Source organism: Pinus tabuliformis, chromosome Q (genome assembly GCF_031772625.1).
Source record: "Pinus tabuliformis cultivar Carrire ecotype Pingquan chromosome Q, CPIR1, whole genome shotgun sequence".
NCBI classification, from domain to species: Eukaryota; Viridiplantae; Streptophyta; class Pinopsida; order Pinales; family Pinaceae; genus Pinus; species Pinus tabuliformis.
Window position 1 is genome coordinate 1,133,891,987 of NC_142296.1, and position 23,542 is coordinate 1,133,915,528.

A 23,542-nucleotide genomic window follows, 5' to 3' on the forward strand; every position below is an offset into this window, starting at 1 on the left:
ATTTATACGTTGTTTATTTGTAGAACATTTCGATGATTCAAGATTTTATGGGAAAAATAGTGTCAGTCAAGTAATCCATGGGAAAAAGTTAAAACGCTTGCTTATTTTAGCGGGTGCAGGGTGAATATGTATTATGAAATTAGTTTCCACAAAGAAAATTTAGGGTCTGTAATGTCATGGTTTTTATCCTTGCACATGCCCTGCATTTTATTATTTAGAAGTATTTTCTGAACAAAAATAAAAGGGTCTTGAAAGCTTAGTTTTCTCAAAGAAAAGTAAAAGGTAGAAGTCAAATAGTTACAGGCAAAAAACTAAAATTGAATTAAGATTTAACCAAAAACATACCAGAAAAATTTAACTCCTCTTATGCACATCAAATTTGTGAACTAAAATTGTAACTGATATCAAATAGGGTCATGACTGAAAAATTATAATTTAACAAGAAAAAAAATATTAGAGAACAATGAAACTTTCTCTTATTTGGAAAATAGTAATCTTGCACTAAAATGCTGTATTCTGGTGATTGTGTTGAAGAAAATATGCAGTCTGCAGTACCGACAAGGATAATCTGAGGGAATCATCCATTGCTACTTTAAGATGTCTTGTTGTTGGGAATGTACCCAGAGAAGTCTTTGCATTTTTGGACTAACTGCCTCACTAGGGTCTCAACATCCAATGTCATCATAGCTTGTAAATTATGGGTGTATAAACAATGATGCTACAAAGAAGCAGCATTGTACCCAAAGAAGCAGCACTGTAACCTTTGATCGCTGCTCAATTTCACTTGTAGCAACAGAATAGCTTTAAATGGTTTTACCAGGGGAACACATTTGGAGAGCTGGGTAAGCGTGCTGTGAGTACTTCCACTCCTGTCTCTGTTACCTACAATTCATTATTCAAACAAGGACGTAACTACTATTAAAATTCTGACTATTCCTTCAGATTCACAACAAAAATTATAAAATTATAAAAAAGATCGTAGAGATATATCATAAAACACCTGTACAAAAGCTACCAATCCAATTAACTTGCAATTAAATGTAGGTCGAAATGCAATTCAGAGTATGAATAAATCATACGGGAAACAAGTCAGAAGTCCTCAGCAGAAGATATGTGCAGAAAATCCTCTAGAGGCAATCATTGTCATTGCTTCTATGAATTCATGTTTTCAGACAACTGAATTTAAATCTATGATATTGTGATTGCTATTAGGTATCACACCTAGATCCATAAATTGCACGTTAGATTAGATGGGCTACAATGCATTTACTGCCACTATTGGAATTGATGATAAGCTGATCAGAGATTGGATCACAGGTCCAGTGTGACTGTGGCAGTTGAGTGTCCCAATCCTTGGAAGTAGGCTGAGACAGGACACACTTAATAGTTGGGTTGGAAAGTCACCAATTTGGGATTGCCCAAACAATCCTCTGGAACTCTAGAAATATAAAATAATACTGTAACTGGTATGGTGGGAGTGATTAAAAATTAGAATCACAGATTTTCAACAGGAAAACTTAGATAAGAATGGAAAGACTAATTAATAATTCATATGTTTATCCCAATCCAATAGTTTTAACAAGTTCAGAGCTGCAACAGTTTGTAGGTAAGACACAACAAGTAATAGAGAATCTTTACGGCGTAGTGATTGACTTCCTATATGTATATTGTCATACTTTGTAGCTTAATGGATTCAACTTAAGGGGTATTTTAGAATATCCTTCATAGTAGGACAAAACCCCCATGAACAAGAAACCAGAAGATTAAACCTTGCCTTCATTTGGAAGTAATTCTGGACAGGTAAAGGTCAACATATGTAAGAGATATGCAACTGCTTCTAAATGAAGCCACCCAGACAGCATCCATTCTAACATGAAGTCTACAAGGATTCTTTCTCAAAACAGTTCTTTTATTGACCTCCAAGCATAGGAGTCATTCCCACAACAAAAATGCAAAGAATACATTTAAATATTGGAAAGAATATGAAAGACTACATTAGTCACATCAAAATGTTGCCCAACCTCAAGTCCCTGCAAGAAATAGCAGATCGCATGGAGAAAAATATTGCCATGTTGAGAATCTTCAATGCATTCAAAATAGGGAAAACAAATAGGAACATAAACCACACTCAAACTACCAAAGTACATTGGTATGGCATATCACAATATGGCATATCGTCAATTCATATGTCGAATGTCCAAAACTTTAACTTACAGATTAAAAATGGTACAACATGATAGTTTGATGTTAAAATTGGCAACTAGGGCCAAACTCCATGTGGGTCACCTCATTTATGGCAGCTGATATTTTTCCTAGATTCCTCTTGTCGAGAGGTGTAAGATTGATCTAAAGACCATCCGATTCTGACAAGTATTTTTGGAGATATGAATTTATTTGTATTTACTTGACAAATTTTCAAGGTCGGCCAGTAGTTAAATGTGTGGCACACATGCCCAGTGAATCATATAAATAAAAGAGAGGTTGATTCATTTTTTCATCATCTCATCTCACTCATTCTTCTCTCTCTCTCCTTAGCTTTGGGTTATACAAGGAGCAGCTCATACGTGGGAAGGAGGAGGACGCATTAGGTCAAGGAAGACGCAGAAGCTGCTGAAGGTCTCTTTGACCCGCATTGACCAAACATTGACTCATGAAGGGTGAGGTTTTGGTGTGGCTGCCTCTCCTAGACAGGCCGCAGATTTTGGCACAAAAATCGAGGCAATCCGTCCACAGGTTTGACCAGTGTTGACTACCCTAGTTTTGGACAGCAAGTTGACTTCAGTCAACAGCAGTTTCACTGTGTTTTTGGGTCTGTTCAAGGGCTGTTTCTTCAGGCTGTTCAAAGGCTAGTTGACCGGAAATTGACCATGCATATTGGAGGTCAATTTCAACTCGTTTGACCAAGTTTGACTTCTGCTGATCTAGGTTTTGCTGCTGCTGATATAAAATTACAGAATTCTGATTTTGTACTATTTCTCTCTGCTGAACTATTGAAGATAAAAGAAGATTTGATCAAAGGGTTTCCCCGCATTGGGGTTTGTCCCTGGCTAGCCGCCACATCTTGTGTCTCTTGACTTGGCTTGTTGATCGTTTAATGTTCTATCTGCACTTTACTTAATGTATATGTGATTGCTAATCTGTGGCTAATAAAAAGAAAAAGGGTAAACTGCTCTAAGCATAGAACATACCATAATTTAACATGGTATCAGAGTTGAGGTGAAGACAAAGCCCAAGCAAGAGCAAGAGCAAGAGCAATCACCGAAGAGAAGGTTGGCAAGGCTATCCTAAAAACTTCATGGGGTCCTCAACACTCTTTCCCACCGAAGACAAGCTCCGTGAATAGTCTAACTATCACGGATGGAAGATGTCTCTCGATCTGACTTTAGAAGATCAGGAAGTGTTGGACCATGTGAGAGGCAATATTGTTGCGCCTCCATCAAATGCATCTGCTGCCGCCAAAAGCAAGTGGTCCAAGGGAGAAGTCAAAGCAAGGAAGATCATCTGGGACTCTATCGACAAGCGCCTGGTGGCCTATGTTTTCGAGCTGACAACCTCCAAGGAAATCTACGATAGACTGGTGAGTTTATTTAAAGTTAATGGTGCAAATCAAGTTTTGTTCCTTAGAAATAAGCTGAAGGAAATTAACAAGGGCAAAGATGAGAGTATGCAAGCATATTTCCTATCTATTGGGGAAGTAGTTCCTGATAGAGAAATGACTATCACAACTCTTGGAGGACTACCACCTAAATGGTATATATTCAGGACTACTCTTCTCAACAATAATGTCATCCCAGGATTTGAGAAATTGATGGCTAGATGTATTCAAGAAGAGACAAGAATGGAAGAGCAAGAAATGCCTGCACTTAAAGGCCATCCCTTTGCCTTTTCTTCTCATGCTAAAAGAAGAAACAATTCTAGGGCTAAATCCAAAGGAAAGGGTGGAAGAAAAGGACGATGTTACAATTGCAACAAAATGGGCCACTATGCAAGGGAGTGCCCTGATAAAAGGGACTCACACCATGACGATGACCAAAATCACTCTCAAGGCAATCAAAGGAATGGAAGGTCCAATGGCAAAGGTAAAAGAAATGTCGGAAATCAAGGAAGGGGACAACCCTTCAAGAAGGCAAGAAACTCCAGGTTTGAATCCAACATTGTTAACAATAAGCAAGATGAATATTTTCTACCAGCGGCCCTCTCTACTACTGCTCCCCTGGACACGCTAGGAAATTGGCTTATTGATAGTGGTGCCTCAAGGCACTTCACTGGTTTCAAAGAAGCTCTCTCTAATCTGACAGAGAAGGAGACCAACTTGGAAATTATTCTTGGGGACAATGCAAAATATCCCCTGAAAGGCGTAGGGAATGCACTCTTCAATTGAAACAGGGTAATACAATTCATTTGCAAGAAGTCCTATATGTACCTGATCTCAAAAAGAACTTGGTGTTCATTTTGGCAATGGAAGACAAAGGCTACAAGGTAACCTTCATCAATGGCAAGGTACGTGCATGGAAAAAGAATTTTAAAGAAGCTTTCACTCTTGGGTTTTGAGTCGATTCATTATATCAGGTCGGAGGAAGTCCGCTGGGTGTCATGTCTTGTGACACATCACTTCAGTCCGAACTATGGCATCAAAGGTTTGCTCACCTTCATTATAAAGCTCTATCCAATGTAAGACAAATGGTGACAGGGATGGCCGAGTTTTGAGTATAGCAAGAAGGTGTATGTTCGGGATGTGTCGAAGGGAAGCTCAAAAGGGGACCATTCCCCTCAAGCCAAAGCAAGACCTCCGATATATTGCAGAGGGTTCACTCAGACATATTTGGTATGATGCCTGTGAACTCCTTGGGAGGATATTTATATTACCTTACTTTTACAAATGACCATTCTTGCAAGATTTGGATATACTTCTTGAAAAAGAAGGACGAAGTGTTCACTTGGTTTCGTCACTTCAAAGCCTTGATCGAAAATTAAACCAAAAAGAAAATCAAGATCGTAAGGACTGATAATGGCACTGAGTATGAATCCAATGAGTTCCATGACTTTTGCTAAGAAGCTGGCATTAAGAGGGAGACTACAACACCATATACTCCTGAGCAGAATGGTGTGGCGGAAAGGAAGAATCGTATGATTGTGGAAGTTGTCTGTGCTATGCTTCACGATTAAAGATTTCTAAAGTTTCTATGGGCTGAAGCTGCGAATACCACCGTATATGTGCAAAAACGATGCCCTCATCAAGCATTGGGTTCCAAGACTCCCGAAGAGATGTTCATTGGGAAGAAACCTGACGTATCTCATTTTAGAATTTTTGGAAGTCCGATATACTTTCATGTGCCGAAGGAGAAGAGGAATAAATTGGGTGCATCTGGAAAGAAAGGAATCTTCGTGGGCTAAAGCGAAAACACTAAGGGCTACAGAATCTATGTGGCTAGTCAAAGGGAACTCAAGATTAGTCATGATGTCACCTTTGACGAAGATATGGCTCTTAGCAAAGTTGACAATCTTCCTACTCAAAGGGAATATAAAGAAACTGACATCGGGGAACCAAAGGAAAAGGAAGATGAGACAATGCTCGATGTCGAAGAACCTATAGATCCTATTGACCCCCCTTTGCAAGAGCCTTCCTCTTCTAGGAAGAGGCCTTCATGGCTAAGGGGGACACTTGATGATGCTGAAGGGCACGTTGCACCCAGGGGAACCTTCCGGGAAACTAAGAAGCCGACCAGGTATCAGGGATACTTGACCATCATGAGCACGATCATCCAAAATGAGCCTTCGTCATTCGTAGAAGCTGTCAAGCATCAAGTATGGAAGGATGCTATGACGGAGAATATGAGTCCATCATGAAAAACGATGTCTAGGATGTGGTCCCCAGAACCCAGGACAAAGCAGTTGTCACTTCGAAATGGCTTTACAAGATAAAGCATGTAGTTGATGGAAGTGTGGAAAAGTATAAGGCTCGTTTTGTCGCTCGTGGCTTCTCTCAGAAGGAAGGTATAGACTATGACGAGATATTTTCAGATGTTGTCCGATATACCACCATACGCTCGATCATAGCCCTTGTTGCTTCGCAAGGATGGAACCTACATCAGATGGATGTCAAGACGGCGTTCTTGCATGGTTCAATCAAAGAGGAGGTCTATGTGGAGCAACCTGAAGGATTTGAGATTCATGATCGAGAATCTCACGTGTGTAAGTTGAAGAAAGCCCTCTATGGGCTAACGCAGGCACCCCGAGCGTGGTATGAGAGGATCGATAGCTACCTGATGAAGCTGGGATTCACTAGGATCGATAGCTACCTGATGAAGCTGGGATTCACTAGGAGTGAAGTCGACCCTAACCTTTAAGGTTGAAGATGACAAACCTCTCATATTGGTGTTGTACGTTGATGACCTCTTTCTAACAGGTGCAGACCCTCTCATTCTCAAATGTAAGAGGGAGTTGGTTTCCGAGTTCGAGATGAAAGACCTAGGACTGATGCACTATTTCCTAGGACTGGAAGTCTGGTAGAAACCAGGGGAGATTTTCCTATCTCAAGGAAAATACGTGGTGAAAATATTGGAGAGATTCGGTATGGTGGACTGCAAGCCCATGACTACCCCGATGGAGCTTGACTTCACGAAGTTAAGCGGTAGTGCTGCCAGACCTGTTTTATGAAATGCTACCAAGTATTGTCAACTCGTTGGAGCATTGATGTTCTTGGTGAACTCTCGTTCGGATATATGCTTTGCAGTCAACACGTTGAGTCAACATATGGTTGAGCCTCACCACACACATTGGATTGGTGCCAATAATCTGTTGAGATATCTTCATGGAACAATCACTCATGGGTTGAGATACACTGCCGGAGATGTGAGACTACTTGGATATATCGATGCTGATTGGGCAGGCAGTGTGGTGGACCGAAAGAGCACTTTCGGGTGTTGTTTCTCTTTGGGATCTGCCTTGATATCTTGGATGAGCAGGAAGCAGAAGTCGGTGGCTTTGAGCACCGCCGAGGCAGAGTACATTGCTACTATTATGGCCTCTTGTGAGGCGCTCTAGTTGCGAAAGCTCTTCAATTAGCTGTTTGGGTTTACATTGGATACCATCGTGATCCTGTGTGACAACCAGAGCAAGATTCGCTAATTAGAGAATCTCGTATTTCATGATCGCTCCAAGCATATCGATATCAGGTGCCACTATATTCGGGATATGGTGCAGCGGGGAGCAATAAGGCTCCAACATATCAGTACAGATGAACAGGGCGCCGACATTTTGACGAAGCCCCTGGGAAAGGTCAAATTCTTGACTTTCTGAAAACGACTTGGTGTCGTTCAGAGACCCTCTTATGAGGGTCAAGTATGATGTATTGAACTCTGGGAGCTCTAGGGGGCGCGAGGTACTTCTTGGAGCGACATGCGACCACAGGGCGACTCACCATCCCTTGGTGGTGCACTATGTACAGGGTGAAAGGTTCAACCTTCCCCTGTGACACCCCGTGGCGACTATAGGACAGGATGATTAGTTCTCCTGTGGGCCAGGATGATTAGTTCTCCGTGGCGACTGTGGAACAGGATGATTAGTTCTCCTATGGGCCAGGATGATTAATTCTCCTGTGGCAACTGTTGGACAGGATGATTCGTTCCCCTGTCGAAGCATCCTACCCATGTAGTCTGGGACTCATGGGAAGTACCTCTCATCTGATCAATGAGTAGGGAAATGGGGTTAGGGACCATTAGTAGTACTATCGATGGACGCATCGTTGTATCTACTGTACTCCCTATGCTAGGATGACCTCCATTGATCTGGGATCAGTGAGAGTGGTATGACACACTCTGAGACTGACTTCGGGTCAGTGGAGGATGGTATGATACATCCTCGATCATTTCTTCTTCTACATAATTCGAACAGAGCAGGGCCAAGCAGTGCAGGGCAGTGCATTTGATGGCTGGAATAGTAGCGACGATCAGATAGATTGCAGATGGAGTTCTCTCCAGTTGAGAGGGAGTGTTAAAATTGGCAACTAAGGCCAAACTCCATGTGGGTCACCTCATTTATGGCAGCTGATATTTTTCCTAGATTCCTCTTGTCGAGAGGTGTACGATTGATCTAAAGATCATCCGATTTCGACAAGTATTTATGGAGATATGAATTTATTTGTATTTACTTGACAAATTGTCAAGGACGACCAACAGTTAAATGTGTGGCACGCATGCCCAGTGAATCATATAAATACAAGAGATGTTGATTCATTTTCTCATCATCTCACCTCACTCATTCTTCTCTCTCTCTCCTTAGCTTTGGGTTATACAAGGAGCAGCTCACATGTGGGAAGAAGGACGCATTAGGGCAAGGAGGACGCTGAAGCAGCTGAAGGTCTATTTGACATGTGTTGAACAAGCATTGACTTATCAAGGGTGCGGTTTTGGTGTGGCTGCCTCTTCTAGGCAAGCAACAGATTTTGGCACAAATATCGAGGCAATTCGTCCATAGGTTTGACCAGCGTTGACTGCCCTAGTTTTGGACAACAGGTTGACTTTAGTCAACAACAGTTTGACTGTGTTTTTGGGGCTGTTCAAGGGCTATTTCTTTAGGTTGTTCGAGGGCTAGTTGACCGAAAATTGACCATGCATATTGTAGGTCAATTTCAACTTGTTTGACCAAGTTTGACTTCTGCTGATCTAGGGTTTGCTGCTGCTAATATAAAATTACAGAATTCTGATTTTGTACTATTTCTCTCTGCTGAACTATTGAAGATAAAAGAAGATTTGATCAAAGGGTTTCCCCGCATTGGGGTTTGTCCCTGGCTAGCCACCACATCTTATGTCTCTTGTCTTGGCTTGTTTTCTGTTGATCGTTTAATGTTCTATCTGCACTTTACTTAATGTATATGTGATTGCTAATCTGTGGCTAACAAGAAGAAAAGAAGTAAACTGCTCTAAGCATAGAACATACCATAATTTAACATTTGATGATTGATCATTTTGAAAAAATGCAAAGGAAGAAAATCTATGAAACAAAAATAGTAGCCTCCACTATGCACAATGCACACTTAAATGACTTCCAATATCTCCAATTCAACCAACTATAATAAACAAGCAAATGATGGGAATCTAGGAACTACCCTTCAACAGGTCAAATTGTTCGCTGCAAATAGAATTTTGACCCTCCAAACATAGTTTCAAAAACCAAAACTGGTCTTCGAACCATTTTTTCGCTTTGAAAAAATCGCGATCCGACTAGTAAAAATCATGGCGCTGGCGGACAACGAGTTTTTAAACACTTTTTTTAGGGTTTTTTGTCATTCATTTTGCAAACAAAGGGCAAGGGTGAGAGAGAGATAAGGAGGAGGAGAACTCATCTACAAGGGCAAGAGAGGAGAAAAGTGAAGGAATTTAGCATCCCAAGAAAAAAAATGAGGTTGGACCAAGTTTCTTCAGCAGGGCACGGTTTTTAGGTATGGGCATCAAATTTTGCCCTATTTTTTTTGTTTTTTCCTTGTTTTTCTTTGGGTTTTAGTCACCCATATATTTTCCATGATTTTTGCTTGGATTTGAGTGTGTTTCTTTTGTTATTTTTTGTTGCATTTAGTCGAGAGGGTTTTTTTTGGTAAAAAATTCAAAATCTTGATTGTTAGTTTTATTTGTTTAAGCTCTTATGTGCCCTAATTTCTTTTGCATGATTTTTGTTTGGCTTTGAATGTGCTTTTTTTGCCATTATTGTTGCATTGAGTTGAGGGTTCTTTTTTGGGTCAAAAATTCAAAATGTTTTATGTTAAATTTTAACTTCATTAGTTTAACTTGCAATTCTTCTTGTGCCCTAGGTTGTTTGAACTTCAATCTTACATTAAAACTCAAGAGTTCAACAAAGTTACAAACATGCCAAGGAAATTGGTCACTATGTGGGAATTTGGTGAACCTGATGGAGGGTTTGGCAAATCAAATTTGAATTGCAAGTTATGTGGGCAGCATATGACAAGGGGGTATATAGATTGATGTTCTGCCTTGCACAAATTCCTGGACATAAAAAAGGGCTTTGCTCAAATATAAATCCAAAATCAACCGTAGAGCCCTCAAATCATTGGAATAAATAGAGATAACCAAAATGACCAAGGTAGCTCTGAAGAGTCAAATGGTAGGGGGTGGAGTGGTGGGATTGGGAGGTGACTGTGAGTGGTACTGGTTCTTCTTCAGCATCAATGTCTACAGTCAACCCCACAATTGCCTCATCATTTTTTGTTCCTAGAACCACACCTGGTGGACAACCATCTATCACGTCAGCTCTTAAAAAAAGGAAGAAGGAAGAAGCTGACAAGTTGTTGGGTAGGTGTCTTCTTTGGAATGATGTTCGTTTCAGCATTGCCAAGAACAATCCATTTTTGCACCCCACGATTGATGTTATTGCTATTGCCGGCCTAGGGTACAAAGCCCCTTCCTATGATGACTTTCGAGGGTGTATTCTTCAAAATGAAAAAGTCGAATGCACTAAGAGATTGGAGGAGTTTAGGGGCTCATGGGCACATACATAATGCACTATATCAAAGATGAACGGTTATTATGTGATTTGTTGGACATGTTCATTCAGGAGGTGGGTCCACAACATGTTGTCCAAGTCATAACAAATAATGCTACTAATTATGCTGCTAATGGCAGGATGCTTATGGAGAGGCGTCCTAACTTGTTTTGGACACCTTGTGTTGCACATTGCATTGACTTTATGTTGGAGGACCAAAGGAAAAAATCCTTTTGTCAAGGATATTGTTGAATCATCAAAAAACATTAAAAAAATTATATATAACCATGCACCTGTGCTTCATTTGATTAAAACGTTCACCAACAATAAGGAGTTGGGGTGCCCTACCATTATACGGTTTGCCACTAGCTTCAGATATCTTCAATCCCTCTTGAATTCTATGTGGAATGTGAAGAGAATGTTTCTTTTAGAGGAGTGGCATGCTTTGTCATATAGCCACAAACTAGAGGGAAAGGCCATATGCAGGCTAGTTTCATACCAAGAAAGCTTCTGGTCAGGATTGTAGGAAGTGTGTAGCATTACTGAACCTTTGGTAAAGGTTCTTCAATTAGTTGATGGAGATAAGCTCGCAATGGGATACTTGTATGAGGCCATGGATAGGGCCAAAGAATCCATTCCCAGCTACTATGATGATAAGGGTGATGAGGGGTTTGACAAACAACAACTCATAGGGGCAGCGATTGATGAGAAATGGAACAATACACTCCATCGTCCCATTCATGTGGCAGGGACCTGAACCCCACATTTTCTTACTCTTGTGGTTTCTTATTTGATGTTGAGATCATGGATGGATTCTTTACTTGTGTTCATGTTATTTTTAGATTCCTTAGACATGAAAGTTCCTTTATCGACATTATGGATGTCAATAAATAGTTTTTCTGGTTGGAAAAATCAAGGCCAAGTACCTCATGTACCACGATTGCTCCCTCCTACACATGATATACCCAAGTGTGGGCTTCCCTTTTACTAGCTACCCTTGTACCCCAGCATGTGGCCCAAGGCTGCCCCTTTTCACTCCCTACTCCATTCATCTTTTTACCACATGCCACCACCTTTTAAAGGATGTACCTAGGACATATTATCCCCTTTAGAAGTATAAACCACTTAATGGGATACTTGGTTAACCCCATTTGGAGCTTGGAGACATTAGCACATGCCAAAGCCCATTATGGAAGGGCATAACGTTATGAAGTCCCCACTTGTTGTCCGTGATTTGTAAGCTCTTTTACTCGATTTCCTTGATGACTTGTTGTACTGGAAGGCTGGGAGATGCATTGGATTTTATGCAAGATTGCAGGTGGTCCCCATCTTGGGTTTCGTCCCCCTATGTAGGGCCCTAACCCTCAAGAGGGCTACATTGGCGCATGTAGGGTGTGTGTCGAGAGCCATGGACCTCCACAACAGTAGACAACACTCCATGGATCCCTAGAGATATTCAAAGATTGTCGAGATTCACCTATTGGACGAGGAAGATGCATCGGGTTCACCTTTGCCCAACCAACCCCACAGTTGTACCATGCACTTTGCAGGTGACTTCAGACTTGTTTGTTGATGTGGCATTACTTGCACCATCATCTGAGCCCTTACAGATGGTCTACAAGCATCTTCAACTTACTTGGAGACCCATGAGGTCACTTGTGTGCCCTCACAACCATTGGGAACACCACATGTTTATTAGATGGAGAACAAGGGGCTAACCCCTTGTACATTACTTTTGGAAGTCCAATTCATCATTTTGGCACTTATGGACTTCATCAGGCCTCTTATAGAGCCCAACAAAATGCATTATTGATTATTCGACCTGTTGGGAGGCATATTATTTTGTTTATGAGCTAGTGTGCTGGGCTTGTCACCAAAAGATAGTTATTTGCACATTATTTTAGTTGATGAGCTAAGGTAGGCTCAAATTAGGTAGTTCAAACTCCTAATGAGTGCATAAATAGGAGAGACATGAATTCATTTTGTATCATCACTTGGATTGGATCATTCTCTCTTGAGAATTTCGCATTTCCTTCTTGGTGGACGAAATTGGAGCATGGATGCATTTCGATGTTTGGATTGCATTTTCTTATTTAGGAGCTTCTTAATTGGCAAATGTATTGATGGTTGGATATATTCTCTTACATGTAAGTACAATTCTGATGCTACTTTCTTTTACTTTGTCACATACATTGATCATGGGTTTTTTTCTTATCTTGGAGCTTCTTAATTGGCAAATGTATTTATGGTTGGATATATTCTCTTACATGTAAGTACAACTTTGACACTACTTTCTTTTACTTTGTCACATACATTGATCATGGGTTTTTCGCTATTTTAGGGCTAATTGTTGCATGCATTTACTACTTCATTGTGGAATTATGTTTCTATATAGCATATCTCTATGTATGGTCCATGTTTGTTGAACGAATTTTCCTAGAGATCGAAGTTATCTTGACAAGGCATCTTGATTTGCAAACGAAGTATAAATGCTTCAAGTTCACTCCCCTTTTGCCATAATGATAAACGAAGTTGCCCTTAAAGCCTCCTTGAGCTAGAAACGAGATCCATTCTAACAATTCTTCTTGATTCCATATCCCCAAAGGAATTAGGCATTGATCCACGATAAGGTGATCACCTTAAAACCTCTTTCTCTTCACCTTTTTCCCCTCTTTTCTAGGTCTAGCCACATTGGGCCACCTAAGGCATCATTTTCCCAACAAAGTAGCCATAGAAAAAGTTCGATCTTGTGGCCCCTATTGCACTGGTGTGTCCTCAAGGTCTCCTCCAAATTTGAAGAAATCTCGACAGTGGGATTGCGATATATCCCAAGCCTTAGCCCTGAGACCAAACTTTGCCCTGGTGTTCCCTAGGCTAGTACCTCATAGGATCAATTTGGCACCTCTAAGTGAAAACTCTTGTTTTGATCCTTTCCCCTTCCTTGTTTAGGTTAAGATCATCATTGGTTGCTAAACTCCCTCCCCTTAACCTAGGCTGGGTCCACTTGGCCCGTGTGGTCCCATTTCTCATCAAAGACAATTCTTCCAAGACAACTCAGGAATCCAAGTTTTGCAAGGATTTTAGGGATTGGGAAACTCCTTTACAAGTCATATTCCCTTAACTTAGCCCTTAAATCCTCACCTCCTTCTCCTAGAAAGCTTTGTACCTTGCTTAAAGAGCAAGCAAGCTCCATTCTTAACCTCCTTCTAGGAAAAGGATCATTAAGGTCACTTCACATCCATTTGTTGATTCATCCTTCACAAGTGACTTTCTATATACCGGGGCTCCTCCCATCGGTGAAAATCTGTAAAGAGTAGGGAGTCTTAGCTGAGGTGACAGTGGGCTAAGTCTCCATCGTTTCCCTTGATCTAGCAGTTGTCCCTTTAAGATCCCTCTTTAGCACCGCCTTTTAGGCCCCCTGCTAGTTTGAGCGGCAACAAGACTTCAACTGCTTGTAGCGCTCCTCCATTCAATGTCATGAATTTCATCGTCAATATTATGGAGCCTTCATCTTTGTAGGGCATCAACCATCCATCACTTTCCTTCACAAGTCATATTGGTTATGTCATCCCTCTTTCTGTTAGAAAGTGATCTTCTAGTCCCCATCTGGCTTTTTCTTTATGCCACTACCTCTTCCACGTCATGTTTCCTTAAGGATCTTTTATCCAACCACATGAGTGCTTAGTTGCAGGTGACATCTACAACTCTCTTTCAGTAGCCCTGTATCAACCCATCCAGATGTTATTCAAAAATCAAAATGAACATAAAATCATAGTTACCTTTTATGATGGCCTTTCATCATCACATCTGCTTGTTTGCATTAGCATCCTACATATATATTGGCACATCTCTGAAAAGATATACAATGTCAAGGGTCTCTTTCTTTTTCAGACTTTATCAGGATCTTCATATATTTCCCATGGAGATATCATAGTCAAATCTTCTAGTCCTTGGATGTTGATTGCCTTCTCCATAGTTGCATTTTTCATGATCTCTTCCTTTCTTTATTCACACATTTCCTCCTAGCAACTTCTAATCATAGTTCCTTCAACTTTGTCAACCACCTCACATTTCATATGAGGACATAGTATGTTGATTTCATCTAGTCGATGTGTGAATCATGCCTTCATAGAATGAGATCCTTTCTTTTGATCATGCTCTTGAGGTAGAACACTTATTCATGATATCTGCAACCATATGACATGGCTCTATTTTATCAAGTACAAGCATACATACCTCATCTCTTTCTTTTAGTCATCTTTGGCAGCATCCTTGATTGAAAAAACTTCAATCCCTTGACTTGCTTCACTTCTTTTGACATTATATCGTCATCCCATGAATCCCATACAAGTTGGAATTTCCGGCGAGACATTTGCTTCTTCCAGTAGGTGAACCTTCCAATGAAGATTCCAACAGAGGATTTTGATCATCCTAATTCTGCAAATGCTACTTTTGAATGATGTATGATGAGCTCTATGCTAGATGACTTTCTTTTTCCCATAAGTACTACTTATGCTTCTAATGAGGTCACCAAGAGCTACATCCTTCTATAGGTGATAACCATAGACTTGTATTTCACCTATCTTCCATGCTTCTTTATGATGATGTCACGAGCTCTTGCTTTCAATTGTCTGCTTCTATGATGCCATCTCCTAACATGATGCATCCTATCATGCTTCTAATGATTCCTAACATGATAGTTATAATTTATAATAGAAAATAGAATCTTGAGAACAACTAGGTGAGGAAAACTTATCTCAATAATAGTAGAGATCTTTTACTTCCTCCTTGAATTTCTTCTTTTCAGCTTCTTCAGTGATATGGGCTTCTTCCCTTCTTCGTTTGTTGTTGTCCTTCTTGACCTTAGGATAGTCTCTCTTGTAGTTGTTGAAGGAAAGGTAACTAGGTTCGGTCTTCATTAATGTACTTTTGATATTTGTATTTATTCAAGAAAAAGAAATATTATTTTTATAATAGATGTCAATGAGTTTCTTGCTCATTGAAATAGGTCCAACACTATTTAAAGTGCTATAGGTGAGTCAAATAGTCAAAAGAATAAGTTGAAGACATTAAGGGCATGTTATACCTTGTATATATATGTATTATGGTCAAGAGAATATCTCCAAGCAAAGTCACAAGTCTCCTCCAAGCAATGGCACCATCAAGAAGCTCATTCAAGCATACAACTCCATCCGAAGTCTACTCTACAAGTCGGCCTACAAGCAACAACCAAGTCGGCCTAAAGAGGAGGGACAAACCTCTATTTATAGAGGTTGTCCACTCCTCATACAACACATAACTTGAGCTCTGAAATCCGCAAGTGAAAGAAGTGAAGAAGGAACGAAGGAAGTTAAGGAAAAGGTCTAAGGGTGCAGCGAAGAAAGGAGGGACAGCGAAGGTGCAGGACTGTTTTCTAGGGCAGAAAACAGTCACACGTGCGAAGGAAGAGAGGGTCTTTCTGCTGTTATAGCAACCCTCTACCACAGTCCTATAAACTTCATCGTTTGGGCCAAGTACATTCATCTAGAGTGCCTCTCACTCAAGCGAAGAAGTAAGAAAGAAGAACGAAGGAAATAGGGCTGTCCTAAAAGCCATTATAGTCACATGTGCGAGGAAATAGGAGGTTGCCTCTACTGTCATAACAACCCTCCCTTGACAGTCAAGAAAAGGTTCTTTGGTTGGACAGTGAGGGATCATCATAAGTGAAAGATAACTTCTCTAGAGTAGGTATAACAATGTTACTAAGAAGTTGAAAGAAGAACGAAGTGCCAGAGGAAGGAGGATGAAGTGCCAGAGGAAGGAGGATGAAGTGCCGGAGTACATGGTGCAGAAAGGAGTGAAGAGTTGACTTGTGCTTGGAGGATCTCTTTATCAAGGGTCTAGGGTTTGGCATTGATCAATAGAAGCTTCAATAAGAGAAATTCATCAAAGGGTTTTCCTCTCAAGAGAAGAGAGGTTTTGGCCCTGGCAGAGAGCCAACATCTTGTGTTCTTGTTTTTATGTTTTTGTACCAGTTTGATGAAGCACACACATATGCACTAATAAGAAGAAGAAGAAGCATAAGCTAACAAAATAAGTAAAAAGACTCCACAAATTGTTATCAAGTAATGAAGAATCACACTACACTACCATGCCCTTGATTCTTCAATAGTAGGGCCCATATCCTTCACATCCATAACATTGGATCTGCGTCATATTGATCTTCTTCTTTTTCTGAGGACCAAACTTGCCAAATATCCCTTTGCTTCTTGACATGACAACAAATGTTTGACCCTGCTCATCTGATCCTGTATCACTTTTTGCCTTCAACTTGTTTTCTTCAATCTTGCATAGTGACCACAAATTATTGAATGGGATAACTTTCTCCTCTTCATAGGCGTTTGATACAAGGTTTCCTTATTCATCAATTAGAGCATTTAGAACAATGGTAATCATTTCTTTATCGGATATCATCTCTCCTAGATCTTGAAGTTGATTCCTTATTTGAGATGCTTTTGTGAGACATGTAGATATCCCTTCATCCTTTGATGCTTTCAATTTGTATAGATCAGATCTTAGTGATATGATTTTTCCTATCATGCTTTCAGAGAATAGTTCTACTAGCTTATCATATATCCCTTTTGATGTCTCCAACTTTGCTATATAGGGGATGAGGAATTCTTGATGGACTCTATAAGAATCCTTTGAGCCCTTAGATCCTTTTTCATATATTTAGATAGTGCTTTCCCTTCAAATGGTTTGGAGACTTTGCCATTGACATCATCAATAACTTCATTTTCCTCGAGGACCTATCATCCTTTTCCACGCAAGGAACTTCGATGACCCAACCAACTTGTTGTTCTCCTTGCAAAATGAAGTCATTTTAAAAGATTTAATTATAGAAATAAACATACTTACTTGTCAAGTGAAGATGAACTCTTCAACTTGAACCCTTTGTTGATGATGATTGCATCACTTCTTGATGATGTCTTCTTGCTTCTTGGATGATCTTCTTAGGATAACGATTTTCTTTTGAGATGAAACCCTTTGCTTCAAAGAGAGGGTGATTGCCTTGATATCTTTGATGATGGCAATGCCTTTGATCTAGCTACCCTTGGATGATTAATATTCAAGATGCTTCAAATCCATGTCCTTCCTTGCTTGAGTAGAGATAGCGTCTTTGAGGTGATGATTGAGTGTGGATCCCAAGAATGCTCCTTTGATCGAACTAGGGTTTTGAATTTTTTTAAGATGATGATGTGATCCTTGTCCTTGAAATGCCTTGGAGATGAGAGAATCTTTTTGATGCTTTAATTTCCTTGATACTTTTCCCAAACTTTGATCCTTGAGTGTCCTTTATTGAGTTGCCCTTCCTTGACTTGTTACCTTAGCTCTGATACCATGTTGAGAAATCTAGGGCAAAGATATTAGATGATTTCTCTTATAATGATAATTGCTTGTGAGGACTTTTTACTTTTTCTTAATTAGGTTCTTCTTGTACTTGATTATTATTATGTGTTTTTCTTCATCAAATAGCTACCAAACCATAAAGAACAATGAGACAAAGGACACAAGATGTAGGCGATCAACCAGGGCCAAAACCTCTCCAACCTGAGAGGAAAACCCACAAGAATTCTTCTTCTTATAGAATCTTCAATTGACAAATTCCAAGACCTAGACCCTTGACCAAGAACCCCTCTAAGACCAAGTCAATGCTTCCTCTTTGAATAGCTTCTCCTTCCAGCAACTTCGACCTACTTAGCAACTGCAACTTCGATTTGCCCAGAAACTGCAACTACGACTTGCCCAAAAACTGCAACTTCAACTTGCCTAGAAGCTGCACCTTCGACTTGCCCAGAAACTGCAACCAGAAACTACAACTTCAAACTGCAACTTTGATTTTGCCCAGAGACTCCAACTTCTCTTCTTCGCTTGGGTAGATTCTCTCTCCTAGAGAATTCGGCTTCCAGAACAACTCTTCTTGGTGACCTAACTTCACTTCTGCAACTCGGCTTCACTGCAACAATATGTGCCCTAATTCCTTCGCACGTGTGGAGAGAAGTAGCCCAAAAAAAATCCAAAATAGCTCGACTTTTTCTCCTTCCTTTGTCTTCCTCTACTCCGCACTTCTTCTTATCCTTATCATTGAGCTTGTTTGTGAGAGTAAAGTGTCTCGAAATGAGGTCAAGGTCTTCTTTATATAGGCTTCTCATAGGGTTGAATTACTCCTTTTAGGCCGACTTGTCCACTTGTGTACGCCGACTTGAACTTTGTGCCATGACGAGGTCTTTTGATTTGATTATGACTCAATAAAATTTTCTTTACAATATGTAACATGCCCGAATGGGTCATTCATACTTAAAAATGACTCAATGACTTTGTAACAAACCTAGAAGCACTAAATGGGTGCTTGACCTATAAAATAAATTCTCTTGAGCATGAAACCTATGCCTCAAGACTTACAGTAATAAATTTATTTTTCTTTCTTTTATCTTTCTTTCGGTTAAGGTCTCAACTTCGGATCTAAATTCCTTGAACTTTTCAAATACTTCGTCCTTTGTCTTGAGAAGATAGAGTCATGTCTTTCTAGAGTAGTCATCAATGAAGGTCACATAATAGAGATGGCCTCCAAGAGATTTGTTAGACATTGGCCCACACACATCAGAATGAATGAGGTCTAATATTTCCTTAGACCTTGTATCACTGCTAGTAAAAGGTTTCCTTGTATTATTTCCCAAAGCACATCCCTTGCATACTCCTTCATGATCTCCCTTAATGTTGGGGATGCCCTTTACCATTTGACTAAGAGAGAGTATTATCTTGTAATGAATATGCCCATATCTTCTATGCCAAAGTTCGATAGGGTTGATCTCCATGTGACCTAGGGCTTGAGGAGATGGAGTTATAACTCTATATAACCTTCCTTCACGAACTCCAATAATCTTTGCTTGTTTAATACTTGACTCTTTACCCCAAACCAAAACTTTTCCATCTACAAACACAACCATATCTCTTTTATCTTCTTAAACAAGAAATTCAAAGTAAATTCTTTTTCAAACCTAGGACATACAGTATGTTGTTGAGATGTAGCTTTGCTCAATTTTCCAGCTTCAATGATGTAGACTTAAGGCCCTTGACTGCATGACTATTGTTGTCTCCTACCTCCACTACATGTGATGAAGGTTCCCTTGATAGAGTATGAAGTTGTCCATTTTTCTCCCGTCATATGTCTTGATGCTCCACTATCAATGATCCATGTGTTGTCATCATCAAGAGTACCTATAAGTGTAGCGAAGAATCCTTCACTCTTGACTTTCCTAGATAGATTGTAGATGATCCTTCCAATCCATCTTCTTGTAGTTCTTATGATATTGAATCCCATGTTCAAGTATCTTGCCATAGAGGAAGTAACCTTTTCTTCCAAGCCAACAAAGTGATCTTCAACCTTCTCTGACCTTAGCTCTGGTATCATGTTGAGAAATCAATGCTTATAGAATTAGGGTTTGATTCTTATTTCTCAATAATTACTAGTGAACTATGTTGGCTTCCTTTAGTTATTAATTAGCAATTACCAAAATTATATGTATATGAAGATCACACGAATGAGAGACACAAGATGTAGGCGCTCGGCCAGGGAAAAACCACTGTAAGGGGAAACCCAATCACAAACTCTTCCTTCAATAGTTTTGGCTTCTTTTAATTCTTAATTAGCAATTACCAAAATTATATGTATATGAAGATCACAAGAACGAGAGACACAAGATGTAGGCACTCAGCCAGGGCAAAACCCCTATTAGGGGAAAACCCAATCACAAAGTCTTCCTTCAGTAGTTTCAAATCAAGATGAGACAATTTCCAAACTTCTTATACCTAGACAAAGACCTTCCCTGCAACAGATGATCTTGACAAAATACTCCAAGTGATAGCTTCCCGGCAACAACCTCAGTCCAGAATTTCGCCCCCCCCCCCAGCAGCAGAGTTTCAACCCCCGGCTTCATAGTTTAGGACCTACAGTAGACACAAATTTTCAGACCCAGCAACTGCCTAGAAATATTCCCACGTGTGAGAGAAGGATAGCCAAAAACTCGATTTAGGTCTTCCCAACAAACTTTGTCCTTCTCTGACTTCTTCCTTCCTTCTTCTGTGTTTTCACACTCTTTTTCTATTACTGCTTCTTAGAGATCGAACTTTAGATGATGCACTCCAAATGAAGTCAAGTTTCTCAATATATAGGCTTCTTGTGAGGTCGAATTGCCCTTTCCCAGGCCTACTTGATGCAGGTCGAGCCTGACTTGGTGTGGAGGTGACAAATGACTATTTTTACTCAAAAATAAATCTTTTTACATGGAACAAAAGCCCAAGAAGGGTCTAATAAAAATGACAATGACTTTAATGACTCAAGACAAACCCTAGAAGTCTTCAATGGAGACTTTGACCTATAAAAACATTGACCCAAGCATGAAACCCATGCTTTAATAAGTCAATTACTTTAATAATAAAATTTCTTTTTCTTTCTTTTGACAAATGTATTACATCATGACTCAAATACAATTATGAAGACCGACACTAGTTACATTCTTCAACATACTCACTCAGATGGATATGAGCTAGGATGATCGCAAACCTCCAATCCAAGCTTGCTAACCATATTCGTTACTATGAGACTAGTTTGTGAACCAGAGTCAAACAAAGCGTCTATCTTGGTCTTCTTGATTGCGATCTTGATGTGTAAGAATTTGGTCATCTAGTCTTCCTAGTGATGAAGGCTACTCAGATTCACCTCTTTCTACACTTGTGTGTAGACAATCATCTCATCCACATCAACGTTGGTTTCAGCCTGATTGCTCAACTAAATGGTTAGAAGATTCTTTTTTTATGTATCCTTCTTATTGTTCCTTGGGTTCAACTATGGACCATCAATATCGCCAATGGTTACAATGGTTGTTATGATCCTTACACTAATGTGGGGTGGCTATCATCTTCTTATCTTTCACTTTCCACTTCTCCTCCTCCTTGGAAGCATCTTGGTGCTCTTTCTACTTGGAACCGCTTGGTGTTCCTTTCTTATGGCCTATGTCTTCCAAATATTTTTCCTATACACATGCCTCATCCATCGTTCTCGACTTGAAAAGCATCACTTGCTTTTGTGGATTATTGTATAGACCTCCCCAGATATTCGAGGAGTACATCTGCGTACTTGAGAGAGATCAAGCATGACAACCATTTTCCTGAATCCAATGATATACACTCTAGTTCACTTTTCCCTTGGCTCTACCTAAAGTAATGCCAACAAATCCATTGGTCCTCTACATATGGGCTAGGGTGAAATAAAGATTTAATGAGGGTTTTGAAGTCCTCTCACCTAGTTACAAGTGGATCACCCTCCAACCTAATTGTTTCCATATGGTTTTCCCACAAAGTTAAAGCATGGCCCTCTAACTGTAGTCTGGCAAATGATATCTTTGTTCTTCATCTATATGGTCAATGTTGAAATAAACTTCTAGTTGTTGCAACGAATGATTTAGTTTTAATGCATCAATCTAACTTTGCAATGGATTTACATTCACTTTTTCTTCCATCTTTAACAGAGACCGTAAAGGGTTAATGGCACCAGAACTCAATTGCTCTTTTTCGGTTTCTTTCCTCATCTCCTTTTCTGGGTCTTCATTATTTCCTGATTTCCCCTTTGATCCAATCTCTAAGTTAGAACCTTTGACCTTTTTGAACAGTCCAAGCTTGCTTGCTAGAGTCGACATGAGGAGGTTTATATTGTTATTGATGTAAACACTTGTGATTCCAAACTCGCAAATCTCTCTTCGACTGGATCTCGAAGGATATTGTAAATAAAATCATCAAACATGGCTAGGGTTTTGAGACTTTCTTCTAAAACCATTTCCTTGATCTCTGTAACTTCCAACAAATACTCCAAAGAAAACTACTATAATACCAATATGATCTGTAAAATATCATGGATATCCTACTGGAACAATTTGTCACAACATGTCTAATAAAATACTAAAATATTTACTATGAAACTTAATTTCCTTTAGATCTTAGATTCTTAAGTTATTGGTTTTGTGCTTAAATGTATGAAATACTTGAAATGTGAAAAATAGAGAACAAAAAAATACTCACACATCCTCAAATAGACACAGGGTTTACCCTAGGAAACCCATATGGGAGAAAACCCAACTAGAAGTTGAGGTCACTCTACTCAACTATGGAAGAAATATAATGACAAAATGGAAACCCCACTCCTCCTACAACCCGGTATTTAACATAGCCTGAGAGACGTCTAGCGGTAAGGTTTTGACTTCCTCAACCCTCAATTAGAGTTACAGTTTTAAACCTTCTAAAATATTCTTGAAAGTCCACACATGGCTAACCCCATATGCATTAATAACGAGTGCTGACATGAAATCCTCTAGTACCATGCTGGTCATCACAATAAGTCAACTTGCGAGAGGCATAATTTTTGTATTTGAGCTCCAATTGAAAGGTCTCTAAGTGTATATTAGCATCAAGGGGTTTGAGCTAAAACTAAGGAAGTTTTGACAGCAAAATATGTCGTTGGATGCCTCAAAATGGCTCTAGAGTGACCCTAGAAGCCAATTCCTCCAGTTTTTTTCCACTTCGAAAACATCAAGACAGACGGCAAATAATATAAGATCCAATCCAGATCACACAAATGTAAGCTCTAATGACACTTTGTGGGCTTTGTGACACACCAATTAGAATAAGAATTCATATTAAAGTGTAATAAGATAGATACAAGATTATTCCATTACCAAGATCTCACTCCTTGTTTCATTGATATTTGACAAATAAACAATACACTTTCGAAAATAGGATAAAGTCATATCCTACACCACACCCAAAACTACATAAAAGTCGATCCATTCTAAACTAATATCGCCGGAGCCAAATAAGGAGGAATGTACAGTTGATGGTGAAAAAATGTAGATAGAAACTAGACAACAGACAAATAAAAAACTTGAAAGAGTACAAACATAGGAAGAGGTGATAGGTTAATAAATAAAGCACAAGAAATTTGAAATTAAAAAACATG

General features: G+C 39.6%; 1 protein-coding gene across 1 annotated transcript in view; it reads right to left on the minus strand.

Moving 5' to 3' along the window:
- Positions 1-417: 417 nt before the first annotated feature.
- LOC149223542 (methionine aminopeptidase 1A-like) overlaps positions 418-23,542 on the minus strand; it is a 212,673-nt gene continuing 189,548 nt past the window's right edge. Inside the window, exon 18 of the mRNA XM_089385870.1 lies at positions 418-882. Coding sequence (XP_089241996.1) covers positions 814-882 — 69 coding nt within the window. The 3' untranslated portion in view covers positions 418-813. The remainder of the gene's footprint in view (positions 883-23,542) is intronic.